General features: G+C 37.9%; 1 protein-coding gene across 1 annotated transcript; it reads left to right on the top strand.

The window, feature by feature from the left end:
• Positions 1-6635: 6635 nt before the first annotated feature.
• Positions 6636-11041, top strand: LOC100371105 (uncharacterized). The gene is made up of 3 exons (XM_002734275.4): positions 6636-6819; positions 9855-10074; positions 10441-11041. The coding sequence occupies exons 1-3, from the start codon at positions 6775-6777 to the stop codon at positions 10824-10826; spliced, it is 651 nt and encodes a 216-aa protein (XP_002734321.1). The 5' UTR covers positions 6636-6774; the 3' UTR covers positions 10827-11041.
• Positions 11042-15177: the final 4136 nt, after the last annotated feature.

The following is a 15177-nucleotide window of genomic DNA, read 5'->3' as shown; positions in this document are numbered from 1 at the left end:
CACGATATTATACAATTGTTGGGGATATTGTACGATTGGTTGCACGATATTATACAATTGTTGGGGATATTGTACGATTGGTTGCACGATATTATACAATTGTTGGGGATATTGTACGATTGGTTGTACGATATTATACAATTGTAGGGAATATTGTACGATTGGTTGTACGATATTATACAATTGTAGGGAATATTGTACGATTGGTTGCACGATATTATACAATTGTTGGGGATATTGTATGATTGGTTGTACGATATTATACAATTGTTGGGGATATTGTACGATTGGTTGCACGATATTATACAATTGTTGGGGATATTGTACGATTGCACGATATTATACAATTGTTGGGGATATTGTACGATTGGTTGCACGATATTATACAATTGTTGGGGATATTGTACGATTGGTTGTACGATATTATACAATTGTAGGGAATATTGTACGATTGGTTGTACGATATTATACAATTGTAGGGAATATTGTACGATTGGTTGCACGATATTATACAATTGTTGGGGATATTGTACGATTGGTTGTACGATATTATACAATTGTAGGGAATATTGTACGATTGGTTGCACGATATTATACAATTGTTGGGGATATTGTACGATTGGTTGTACGATATTATACAATTGTTGGGGATATTGTATGATTGCACGATATTATACAATTGTAGGGGATATTGTACGATTGGTTGTACGATATTATACAATTGTTGGGGATATTGTACGATTGGTTGCACGATATTATACAATTGTTGGGGATATTGTACGATTGCACGATATTATACAATTGTAGGGAATATTGTACGATTGGTTGCACGATATTATACAATTGTTGGGGGATATTGTACGATTGGTTGTACGATATTATACAATTGTTGGGGATATTGTACGATTGGTTGCACGATATTATACAATTGTTGGTGATATTGTACGATTGGTTGTACGATATTATACAATTGTTGGGGATATTGTACGATTGGTTGCACGATATTATACAATTGTCGAGATTTTGAACGAGTTCTATCAAAAATTTTGGAATGTTATTGGGAAAGACCTCTGTGACGTGTTCAGTAAAGCCACTGAAGAAAATGTCTTTCCACTTTCTTGCTCTTGAGCAGTCGTTACCCTACTCCCAAAGAAAGGTGATATCACACAACTGAAACACTGGCGACCTGTGAGTCTTCTTTGCAGTGATTATAAGATCTTCAGTAAAACACTAGCAATACGTCTGCGTGGGATCATTGGTTCCATAATTCACCCAGATCAAACTTGTAGTATTCCAAACAGGCACATCCATGACAACATCAGTGACAACGTGACAGCATTGACTATGCTAATATGACTAACTCTCCCCTCGGCATCGTGGCTCTAGATCAAGAAAAAGCATTTGACAGAGTAAACCACGCTTATCTATTCAACACACTTCATGCTTTTGGGTTTGGTGACAAGTTTATTTCTTACATCCACCTTATATATTCAAATGCTCAGTCCCTTATCCGTATAAATAGTGCCCTCACCCCTCCCGTCATGCTGTCACGTGGTATTAGGCAAGGTTGCTCATTGTCCACAACCCTTTATGTTATTGCCTTTGAGCCACTGCTCCATAAAATCAGAAATGATGGAAATATTAAAGGTTTAACAATACCTCATCTCAATAATGAATACTGTAAACTTACAGCTTATGCTGATGATATAGAATTTTTATCACAAATAAACAAGAATTCGCATCACTTGCTGTATGGTTGGTATTTATGAACGCGCGTCAAATTGTACGATATTGTACTGGTTTCGCGATGTTATATAATGGTCGGACATAATACATTATTGAAATTTATGTAATTTATTCATATTGTATCAAACACTAATATGGTATACATCGAAATGTTGTATAAAAATATGTTCTGGAAATTCTGGTATTTTATTGTCTTCCGTAATTTGTTCAAATGCAATAAAGTATGAAAACATTAACATAGCCTGGCCCTAATTGGCATCATGATATTTACTTAATTAAATGACGTAATCATATCGATATTCAGGGGTACAATGTTCATTGTTCTTGAAAGTGGGTGAATGTGTGTAAACTTACCAGTGCGTAAAAGCCAGACACGTACATGCAAGTAATTTCAATCAACTGGAATGCTGTTTATCGTAGGATACATTGTAGTTCCTGTGAAAACGAAAGCGCTGATATTCAAGTTACACTAGGTTTAGTATCTGTACTATTGTTACTAGCGATTGTGTTCTGTTGCCGGCGCTGTTATAGATTGCCCAAAGCGAAAGGTCGCATTTGTTGTGCTTAGTGAACTAATGTTTCGTTCACAGTATTTTAAACACAATACAAACATAAAGTAAGGTTTGTAACATCTGGCTTGGACCCAAATCTATGGGTTACTTGTTTGTTTCCGATTCAAATGCGCAGCTTTACTCGACCAATAACCGCAGTCACCTGCTGTTTACGTGTAAATAAAATAAATGCGATTTATTTACTATGTATGGCCGCCATCTTGAAGACGACATGAAACTAATATCAGGAAAAATACCACACTTTCACAGCCAAACGATCCGTTGGGGAGAATAGTGAGGGTCGTCACAAATTAGGTCCTGTCGTCACAAGTGTAAAGTTATACTAAGTTGGTAACAAACGAACATAGTACACATTAGGGTTTATTGATTGTTGACGAGTACGTTTCGGAAAGTGATGAGTGGTGCTTATTCTTAGAAGTTTACAAGTAAACCAAGACGTAAGTCACTGACAAGGTGTTTAGCATAAGAATTATATCATAGTCTATCACGTTTATCAATCTCTAGACATTTCGGTGACAACATGACATTCACTGGGGTAGTGTTTACCCTTGCAAAATGTACAAAGTCTCAGTCGTGAGCGAGACCCGGAAGTAGGCATATGGAAAGCAGAAATAGGTGGTGACGTTTGACCCTAATGATTACATCGTTCATATACCTGCTGTCAGTGCGTTGATTTCACCGGGGATAGCAGCGCGTAGATCAGTAATTCTATGCTGAGTTGCCGTGCGATCTTTCGAGTTGAACAGAAATATTCAAGTTCTTGGATAGTTATATAATTGCGTAATATAATAGGAACAACGAGTTTTCCGTAAGTCTTTTCCGAGTGATTGCAACCCCCGATAGTATGACTAAGATGTGGACGACTGTCCACATCATCGTAGAAGCTTTGAGCTGGCACAGTGCGTCCATGTGCGCTGATTATCGCGAGTTTGTGGCTGTATCTTTCTCATAGTAAAGTTATTGAATGAGCATAATTCACATCGATTAGCGCAACACCAGACACATGCACAACCTCGCCTTATCTTAATGAATCGTAAACACTCGTCGAGTACCTTTCCCAGTGTTTATACACTGGATTGAAATGATAAACGCTGTAAGTGTTTCCAGGCAACCACTATAAAAACGAAAGAACTTTCGTTTTAATGTTAGGCTATAGGAAAGGCCAGTGAAAATTTCCTGTTTTCTAGCTTTCTAGTTGAACACTATATACACAACTTTGAAACAGGGTTTTCAGATGACAAATTATTAATTTATTCAATTCTTTCATATAACTTCTAATATATCTCAGTAATAACGTGAATGATCTAAACACACGTAATTATGAGGTATTTGTTTTTAAAATCATAATTCTCAACACTAATTGCAAGAGATCAAAACCACATATGATAATAGCGGTACATGCATGTTTTACTAATTATACACAGCAATAAACAGGAATTATTTTCTGGTTTGCATAGTCAACTTTGAGTGAAAAAACACACACCTTTACAATTCGAGCTAACCAAAAATAAATAACATTTATACAGTTCAAATATCATCCTTAATTGATCTCTACATAAAAACAAAAACGTGTAATATCTATAGCGCCAATTAAGTTCTAGTATTTTTTTTACGTCGCTTATATTTCAATAAATAGCCCCAAACTGGATATAAGGGACTATAGTCAGCTGGCGTGCACGTGATGATAAAACAAACGCGATAAAAGCGGCCGCCTTCTTGACTCTCGCCAAATCTAAACAAATTTGGATTCAAGGCGGCTAACCTCATATATGAAATATCAACAAATATGTCGCATTTATTTTATTATCTCTAATACGCCAAATGACTGTGTATGTGACTATAAATATTAAATCGTCGATTTTATGACACAATTATGCTACCATTTATACTACGTACTGAGATTTCGACCATGAAAGGTTAAGAGTCACAAACAGGAAAAGCACCAGCGTCGATTTTATTCTGACAACGGTTGTCACCTCATTTAATCGACCGGGTCGGCTGCCCTGGAGCTTTACTTTTATACTGTCAAAGATTTAAAGCGAGAGGGTCGTCACCTGCGCACGCGCTGGAAATGAGTCTCAAGCGACGATAACAACACACGCTAAAAACGCAAAGGCTCATGGGTAGACGTTTGTCTGTAAACAATGACACGCTTTCGCTGGTTCCCGGCGTCCATTGCGAATGGCAGGTAGGACGCAGGTAACTAGTAATCGCCATATTGTTCCATTTGGGCCGGTTTTCCGGCCGGAAGGAACGCGACTGGGTGACGTAATTTGAAAACATTCCAAGTTCCGTTTTGCGTAAACGTGTCTGTAATGCTACAATAAAGCCATGCTCATACATACTGCCTGCTTAGATTTACAGATTTGATATGTTCTGTGCAAATTTATAACAAAAGAAACAATTCTTTTTATTCGCCCAACTTTCGAAAGCAAAAGGAAACCCCTGAACGGCCACGAGCGTAAGCGCTGACGTCAGGTAACTAAGGGAAATGGAACAAGCAACGAGAAAGTGGTGTACCAATCAGAATGCCAGAACCGTTACCAGTTACCGGCCTCTTGTGGCTTGGTACGCCATGACACTTGAAGCGGGAACCAGCCAATGACACGCTATGGCAATCTGACGCATGCGCAAGTGACGACTCCCCCGCTTTAAACTGACAACGTAACGGCTGTCACCCCACTGAATCGACCGGGTCGGCTGCCCTGGAGCTTTACTATTATACTGCCTAAGATTTAACATTTAGAATGGAACAAAAACAAGCTTAGCTTCGCGAAGTCAAGTAGCCAAAAAATGCACAAACAACTGCGTACTCTGACCTACTTGCGTACGACTAATACTTTCGTGGAAAGTTCATTTCATCAAATGACCATTTCGTGGAAAGTTGATTATAATTTTGACTTTCGACGAAATGGTCTTCCGACTAAACGGTTTCCGACGAATTAAATTGCATATACCCAATACAAGGTCCTGTTCGCACACAGCTCACGTCTAATCAAACACGTCAACAAATCAAGTCATATGAATTCAGTAAGATGTGTCACGGCGGGGTTTACTCAAACGTTATTATCTTATAAATAAGCACTGTATGAAACCGCACCTTCTCCAAAAGGACGCAATAAAACACCCATAGTCTATTGAATACACTTTTCATTTTATACGTAATTTTTTACTGGAATTCAAACTGCGCATTTTGTACAACGATTATTTTATCATAAATACGTCGTGCCGCGTCCTGTTCGATACAGGACCCATAGCGACGTATACAACGCCTGTAAAATACATTGTTTATTTACATGAAATTTGAACACGCGCTGCGCGACGACCACAGCGCTTTAAGTATAACACAGTGGATACTGAATTGGACATTTTCATGTTGAAAATATCAACATACAAAAATAAAACAACGACTTCTCAGTTACTGACGTCAGAATGAGGCACGCTGCTTCCGCACACACATAATAACATTTGTTCCTGTATTCAAAGAAATTGTGGTCGTAAATGAAAGTATGCAAGGAGACAAAACAAGTGTGTTCAGTATTGTAAATAGAATTCATACTATAGTAGGAGCGGCAAACAAAATGAAAGTGTGTTCGTTAGTTAGGTTCAAAAACTGCCAGCTAATTACCACCACGATTTCAAATAGTGGATCGATAGAAAATGATGTAACGAATAAAAAATTATCAAATTGGAAAATATTTCTTCAACAACCGGCAAGTTATAAGATCAGTATAAAATTCAGAACTTTCCTTTTTTAATTTTTAAAATTACATGATATAATAATGTTTATACACAGATGTCTTCACTGTGTAGATTGTAACATTTTTGCCACATATACAAAAAAAAAAAAAATAACACGTTAGACATATGAGGTTGCCTGACAAGGCCATATTCAGCACTACAGCACCAAACATGAGTGTCGTATAATTAATACCATAAAGTTGATATATCGGTTTACATAAACGTACTATTGATGTATTTGTGTTGCCTAGAGACTAGACCACAACAAACCCGATTCTTATCTATTGCTGTATAAAATGTAATTGTTTACGCAAACACGCTTGTCACTTGCAGAACATGTTGCGATTCTGTCTGGTAGCCCACATCAGTGTTTACAACGGTTACCATTAGCAACAGCTAACAGAATGGTCCCAATCGACGGTGTTACTCTAGAAACGCAGTGTTCGAGACCCCCTGTTCTCCCCTAAAAAAACAAAACAAAATGCCAACATACCCGTAATGCACAACAAAGTCAGAAACTGGGTTGTTATTTACACGACCAACTTAGAGGGTCTCATATACCACGGTCTTATAAAGTCGGTTGCTATCCAAAGTTTTCAACATTAACCCACTAAAGGAACCTACGAAGCAAACTTGAGAAGCAATCTTTTAAACAAAACAAACAACAGCAACAACATTATATTTACAAAGAATCTTGCTTTTCATATTTTTCAACATGGGTTGTGGTTCATCTTCATCAACAAAGACCGAAGACGGAAAGGTAGGCAATATATTGATACTCTCCTGACGTTTTTCATATTTCAAATTCTGAAGCGAAGGAACAGTTCACCTTGCATATGAAGCTAGCCACGTTACTCTGTATTTAATTAACGCTTCGTCAGCCAATCACAAGTCACTCTCACAATAATATGAATGAAATATTTAATTTTAATATTGACGCGAATCATCCGCGTCTCTTAGAATGCAGCCGGAGGGCAGCGCGGATTTTGAAATTTACGACTAACAAAAAAAAAAAAAAAAATTTGACAAATTGTTAACACCTTGAAAATACCGAGTTCCAATCCTACCATTGTAAATGTGCGTTCCAGTCGTTCTGTCCCGCTTTGGAATTGAATATAGAATACTTTTAACTACTATATGCCAACGACAATACGATTCAGATAAGTCTGAAATATTTCGAAGTGATTCCCTCATTTAAAAAAAAACAAACACATGGACGGGTAAGTCGGACATCGACACCAAGTACTATTACTAACCTGTATTATAATAGCACCACCAGCGGTAAGTATAACATATTGGTAATCATCGTCGAGGGAGTCTCAAAACCAGAAACCACCAAATGACTTCAAAAAAATCTGTGTCGACTGTTAAATAATGTATTGTATATGCTTTTGATGATTTTATTGTTTAACCATTTAAATGTTGTGAAATAAGACAGCGGAGTAACAAGAAACGAAACAATTCTACTTAGGGGAAAGACGAACGTTGGAATGAGTAACAACTCTTGCCAACTAAATAAGATGTCGTAATGGTATATTACGGAGGCATCCACATACACTGCAAAACTAAAACCAACTGGCTTGTCTTCCTAGTACCAATTACTTAGGGGCCTTGCAGTTATTTATTGGGTATTGACTAAGAATATCTTGAATTGCAGTTTCGGAGAGTGTGCTTATCCATGTGTGTGAGTGCGTGTGTGAGTGTTGGTGTATGCGCGTATGTTGCAAGTGTCGTCTCGTACCTCTAGGGGCGACATCCTGGATGGAGCACGTCCAAGTGAAATTCAACCATGGTCAGTACATACATATATAACTGCATCAAAATTTACCTACTTCTATATGTGACGTGCATATCAATGGGGAGGCTAAATCAACTGACCGAGATTCACTCACTAACGAATGTGCAAAAGGAACGTTGGTTGGTCCGCAGGTGCTTGTGTTCGACCGGGTCTGGTTGACGCCTGGATAGCGCATTAAATTGTCGCAATGCGAATATGATAGGGAGATGGTCCAGATGGTCACATAGCTCTGTCACGTAGTCCCAAATTCGCACATATAAAAACCAGGAGAGACAAAAGTGGCATTCTATATGCCTGGCACACATACATACACACGTGTTTGATACGTAACACGTATGTATGTAAAACAGGGACGTCTGGTGGACCTTGGCAAATTGTACAAATATAACGCGCTGTGTCAACGCCCGTAAGAGTATCCTTGGGGCGGACATCCGGGCATTTTCACCGCCTGGCAACCTACGGCGGTGAAAACAAAGGCCCCAAACTCACAGAAAACGGTACTTTGGGATGACTGTTGAGACTCCTCTGAACAGTGTAATAAGATTAGCCCTACGTGTCTAACATATATAAATTTAGCTGTTCGGGATTACTTCAAAGTTGAGTTTGTGTTGTTTTCTCGAATTTTCACCGGCTCGACCGGCGTTCCACAGCAGCGCACACAGAGCCCATAGAAATGCATGGTACAGTGGTGCGCGTCTTAGCAACGTGGAACGTCTGTGACGTAGCTCCGCCCCCGAGGATATCCTCGGTAACTTGGTAACATGTAGACTGGTTACATGTAGACTTGGTAACATGTAGAATTGGTAATATGAAGACTGGTAACATGTTAGACTGGTAACATGTAATATGCCGGGGTAATATGTAGACTGGTAATATGTAATATAAGTTTCTCAAAATTAGGTATGAGGATGCTTTAATGTCTTTACAAAAAGATAGATTCCTTGAACATTTGAGATGACGATGTCATAATGTCAGAAATGTAAAAAAAATCAGTACGAGGGCACCATAACAATAATAGAGGGCCCTGCAGATTAACCAAGACTGCCAAAAATTCTCATTTTTTTTACATTCTGTCACCATCCTATTGAAGTAGATTGATCGAAGCAAAAATAAGTCATTAATATTTTATTGAAATAACTTTAGGTACACAGAAAAACAGCCATGAACATGATAAAAATCCGTGGAATTAATAAGAAAATTATTCTAAAAATACTGATCCAAAAAAATATCAGGTCTGTGAATAAACTCTCAAATCAAATAGCATTGAAATCTAACATTGAACTATAAGAAGTAAATTCATATGCAAATTAGCTAATTAAGTGCTATAGTTTGGTGTAAAAAATATTATATTTAAGTTGATAGTTCAGAATGTTTTCTTTTCCCATAAAAATACAAGGGCTAATTCACAAACTTAATTTCTTCGTTTGAGGGCGCACTCCAGATTCTGAGTTCTAGGGTTCTGGGTTCTGGGTTCTGAGGTTGAGTTCTGAGCTTCTAAAAAGTCAACTCTACTTTTCCTGGGGTATTTAAAATCGAAATTGTCATCTGACTGTAAGGCCGTCGCTGATTGGCTGCTGAGCTGGAATAAAAATTTTTGGTTTCAAATACCCCAGGAAAGTGTTCTCTGTTCTTCATGTAATTAGGTGTTCGTATGCAAGAGATTTTTCCACACACACACACACACACACACACAAATGCCGAATTCGGTCGAATTTTGTTATCGGTTGGCCAACGGATCGTATTTTTGTGAAAGATTAGTATTTTGTCCAGATTTATAGGAATCTGAAAAACGCGTTTCATAACTTGTATCTTATGTGGTTTTATGTTGCATTCAAGATGGCGGCCCCCATATAATAAATATTGTATTTATTTTATTATCACGTGTGCGCCAGCTGACTGTGGTTCTGACTGAAGTCTGTATGCACTGACTTGCTCAACATTGGCCTAAATACAGTTTTTAGTTTATTACATTTGTCTATATTTCAATTCATAATCAGAAACCAGGAGATAAAAAAGGTGGAGTAGAAAAACTTGACATAAAAGAAACTAAAATAGAAGACGTTGACAAGATATTCGAAGATGCAGCGGCCCCATTCAACAAGGCGGTTGAAGTTAAAGAGGCATTTGACAAGGCTTTAGAATCGTTTAAAGTCCTAACTGGACACACGGCTGAAGACACTATCAAAGTGGTGATGCTAGACTTGAAGGTCAAATTTCGTAAGTGATAAATGTTACACTTTTCCCCTTTCAACACGACCACATTTAACTACAAATTTTCGATATGACGTCATTTCGCATATTTACATTTAAAAATAAATGCCCTCAGTATTAGAAAATGTTCAGCTATGAATATTATATAAGTTTTACCACTTGTTCAAACAAAGATAAATTCTTGCACTCAGAAATATTCTATAAATTAACGATTTTTTATAAGTTAGTTACTTTCACAAAGTTTAAGCCAAAAGTTCAAGTGAAATTATGACATTTGTCGATTTCAAGCCCGCCCACCCACCCACAATTACTTAACGAACGTATGGTTTATTTGTGTTTTCAATTAAATACACATATTGTTTTTTACCACAGCCCAATTGACGTTGGAAATAGAGGAAGGACCGAGATTTGTACTAACAACCGGGAGTGGTGAAGGGGCGGAGCTCGCCGACTTGGCACTGAAAGTTGTCGACGTATTCAATGCAATCAGTGACTTGGTGACTAAGATAATTGATCTGATGAAACAGTCGGTAGAGTCTGCACAGGCGTTGATCGAAAAAGCTCCAGAAATCACAGATATGGTGAAGAACGCCAACCTCAGTCCATTCGAGCTGCCCAGAGCACTAAAAAATACAGTACACAACATTTCGGAATTCAAGAAAGTGCCCCAAATCGGGGCAGTATTCAAGAAAACTATTGAAGACGTCGTTGAAGATGTCAAAGAAACGAAAAAGGCTCTTCAAGGACAGGCAGCTTGAATTTTCCAAATCGGTATTTTTGCGACTGGCTAGATGGCCCAGTTAAAACTGTACATCGCCCGATTTATATATTTAAGGACATATCTATTCCATATTTCATAATTTCCGACGATATTTTTTTTAACATTCTCCAATACAATTTCCATACCGCTGAGTTATTAACGTAATCAAATAATTTGTGAAACATTACATCAATATAATTATGGAATATCGAATTAATCACTAAATAGATGAATGAAAGAATGAATGAATGCATGAGGACTGGAGTTTCAGAAACTCCTCGTTAGAGTACATTAGCCGTATAAATAAATGAATGGATGAAGAATGAAAGAACGAATGACTAAATCAATGAATAGATAAATGGATGCATGAATCTGTGACTATGAATGTGTGATTAAATAAATGAACGGGTGAATAAAAGTGGAATGAACGAGTAATGGGTTAATGCAAAGATGGGTGAATGAATTAATGAATGGGTAAACAAACGGATGAATGCATGAATGTGGGATTAAATGAATAAATAAACGAATATACGGCTGGTCTATTATTGTGAACTTGTTATAGAGTATGTCGTTTCCCCATAAAAAACTTCATCGCGCCCTCGTTCGATAAAACTAGTAAAAAAAAGAGTTTACTTTCATCTACTAAAAGATCATGAGTATGACCGCTGAAGATTTATAAGAATAGTATGTAGTTGTACGCTGAATGCATACAAAAATCACATGCGCAACACAGTTAAAATTGAATACAAACTAATTTTTATTCGGCATGAAAAAGAAACGTATCCACGGTGAATAGAGCGGCGTAAACACAAAAATTAGCATAACAAAAGATGACCTTTCTGACCTTTTACTGACTGCATCAACGCTATTTGAAATACAGGGTCGTGTACAGTTTGGATCATTAAACCAACGGATTTTCCACGTTTTCATTCCGGTTTTTGTACAATTTGGATTGTAATTTGCCCATTGAAAGTACTCTTGTGAAATAAACCGGTTTTGTGACTCATCATACTACTTGTAACTGTGGATATTTGACGACCTGGATACCTTTGGTATAACCAAAGTTGTGTGACAGTATGAATGACAGGTTTTGTCGTTGTTCTGGGGTAAGTTTGATGGATTCGGATTCTCGCATCGTTAAACTTTTTGTGAGACGTACATGATATGCCTTGTCTCAACTCCGGTCGAACGAAAGACTTTGCACGCCGTCGCTCTAATGCGGTGGTTGGTGTACACTCCGGTACTCCGTCGGCACAAATCTGCAGCTTACGAAATTACCTTCATCTTCTCCTGTAATTTATTTACCCATAGTGGAGAATTACAATACCATATATCGTCTTCGAATTCTGCGTTGTCCCGTGTTCTTTGAAACATATGGCAATTACCCGGGTGAAATTTCACTACAATTTTGTCAGCTAGAATTCGAACGCCGCTACGGGACACCGGTTGTTATTGGTCGCATACATTTTTGCCTGTGACTCGTAGTTTTTTGCATTTTTTTTGTCCTTTAATCACTCAATCTCAACTAGCACTTACATATCATGTTTTATTTGTTGGAGGTTCGCAATCCATCTCAAAGTCACAACACGGAGAACACAGCGTTCTGGCATTCGTTTACGGTGTTGAGGGACGGTGGTTTAGGTTTGTGTGGCGAACAACAATCACCCAATGACCGACGCTCACAACTAGGATACCACCATTAACAAAAAGTAATATTATGGTTATATAACTTTTCACATGTTTTTAATTCAGTATTTTTTTCAATATTCTTCCAAAATTCAACCACTATATTTCCTTAAAAATCAAATAATAGCGGTTTTATGCATTTCCGTATTAAACCTGTAGTCAATTCGGGTTCCAGGGCCACTTGGTTTAGCCGTGCATTATCAGCCAATATACCATTGATTGCATAAGCAAATTTTGTTTTTGGACCAATCAAATCAATGATTTAACACCATCAATATACCGGTATAATATAATAACCAATAGACCGCAAACAGAAGGGGCTATGTCTGAAAGAAAAACAACCACAAGTTTTAAATACCCGAAATCCTGGAGAAATCCTACCATGCCTTTCTAAATGGTACCCACTAATCCCATGCTTGAGCAGCAGTTGTTGTTCCACCTATTCTGAACGAATGTGTTCCAAACTGTGCTGCATTTTGCCCAACTGCATCCAATTTGGCAACGACAAATTCCCTGATTCTCGTGTAGCTGAGCTTTTTATTTGCATGTACTAAACTGGATATGCCTTTGACCAATGATAAGTACTATTCGAATATTTTTACGGGACAAGTGATACCCTCTGTTCTGGCAATGTGAACCCAACTACATTTTTTAAATTGGTCTGTTTTGCTCTCCCTGGAGACAAATTGTGACATCACCCTGACTAAATCACTGTATCGGAAAAAACCCTGAAAATGCTAATAAAATATAACAAATATCTCTAAGGTCCAAAAAGTGAATCAGAGTCCTGGAAATGAACTAAAATGTCCTTGATAATGTCTGATGTAACTGGTTCTTTCTTCTATAGAGGTTTTTCTAAGAGACGACTGGCTGAGCTGATCAAATTTTGAATGAAAAGATTTTCAGTTGCTGATGGTACTATCAGGGGTAAAATCTCCTTCTCTCGGGTTCTCCACCACGTATCAGGGGGATAATTCTTCTCTCGGGGTCTCCACACTTGCCAGGGGGAAACTCGTCTTGTCTCTCTATCTCATCCCCTTGAGGTACGGGATCGGGAAAGTCACGTTAACTTTACAGTCAAATAAGACACACACAATGAAATACGTTTCAGCTCTCGTCTTAGTCGATCTTTTGGAGCACTCTATAAGACACAGCGCCCTGGGGAAAAGTCCCCAAGACTATATCGCAAGGCTGACCCAAGACTCTCTTAGACTGCGTCAAGGCTCGCCCCAAGTCTCTCCAGGACTGCCCTGTCGTGGAGTATTCGCCAAGACCAACTCAAACTCTCTTTATTCATTTTCAAAACTCTAACCAATTACAAAGCAGTAAAAAGACTCTAAGGCGTAAACTTCAATCATAAAGCCAATCAAACTAAGTACTGAATACGTCATATCTTTTGATTAATCGTTCACTACATTAATAACTATGAATGTCAGAATAGCGACGGTATCTTGTAATTAGTTCCAAATCACTGAGCCAAGTTCCGTCCAAAACTTCAAATAGACCTAAACGATGACAGACATAACACAGCAATTCGCTAATAATCAGTTAATTAAGTCGGTTAACAGATACGCAAAAACAAATTCATGACACATCCCTTCACCCAAACTGAGATATGCCTCTTGGCATAACACGTTCATAAATCAAAGATACCGTCCTCTACTCATCGTCATACAGGTTAAATACAATACTAATAAAAGGTATAAATCAAAAAGAGTAAAACACACTAATTAAGTACAATGATTATAAAGTCTAAATACAATGGTTATAAAGTCACAAATATCAACGGTTATAAATCAAAAACAAGGGAAAGGCTACCAATCGACTCACTTTTCTCAAAACGGTCCGCTGAGGGTAACCCTTCGCTGCACTGTCTCCGTTACTAAAGTTACAAACTCTATATCAAAAGGTCAAAAAAAAAACTAAGGCGTGGCGGTGTAACCAAGCGATCAGCCAATCGCTGCAGTCGACAGCATGATCACGTGATTACCAGGGATGCGTCTCTCGGTTAAAGCATTGCAAAGCGGTAACTAATAAACAATGAAAAAAAAGCTATTAATCAAACTCCTGTCACATACGCTTATAAACTTCAACTGAACTCAAAAGTCGTTAATCTAAACAAAAGTCATACGGCGTGGTAACGGAATGCAAAGACAAAGCCACTATATAAAACATTACTCCTCTGGCAAATAAGACGGGGAAAAGCGAAACGATAGAAACTACTAAGTTACATATAAACCTGTCAATCGTGAACAAAAGCTTGCGATATCAAACAATACGTATATAAGCGCACCAAACTCTCACCTCAAAAAGACATTAAAAAACGTTACAAAGGTGCCATCAACTCAAAAAGCGTCAGAAGTATTCCGGAAACAACACGTAAACAAAAACAACTCTTAAAACGTCGGTATCTCTGTACTCGACAAATCTCAAAACTCTTAAAAAAAACACGTGGGGGCATCACTCTCCCCATCATATTCCGTACTCATAAACTCATTAAAACTCCATCAAACTTAACAAAACTCCAAAACACTGTGTTGCAAATACTTGTCCACTGAAACGCGCTTAAATCGTTATAAAGGACCTCGAACGTCACTAAATATCAGTTCAAAACAAAGATCTGGGCGCTTACATACATACAATTCGACATCACAGAAAAACGG

This window comes from Saccoglossus kowalevskii, chromosome 22, assembly GCF_978046115.1.
Source record: "Saccoglossus kowalevskii chromosome 22, keSacKowa6.1, whole genome shotgun sequence".
Classification (NCBI taxonomy): Eukaryota; Metazoa; Hemichordata; class Enteropneusta; family Harrimaniidae; genus Saccoglossus; species Saccoglossus kowalevskii.
The sequence above is the reverse complement of the archived record's forward strand: the minus strand, read 5'-3'. Positions and strand labels throughout refer to the sequence as shown.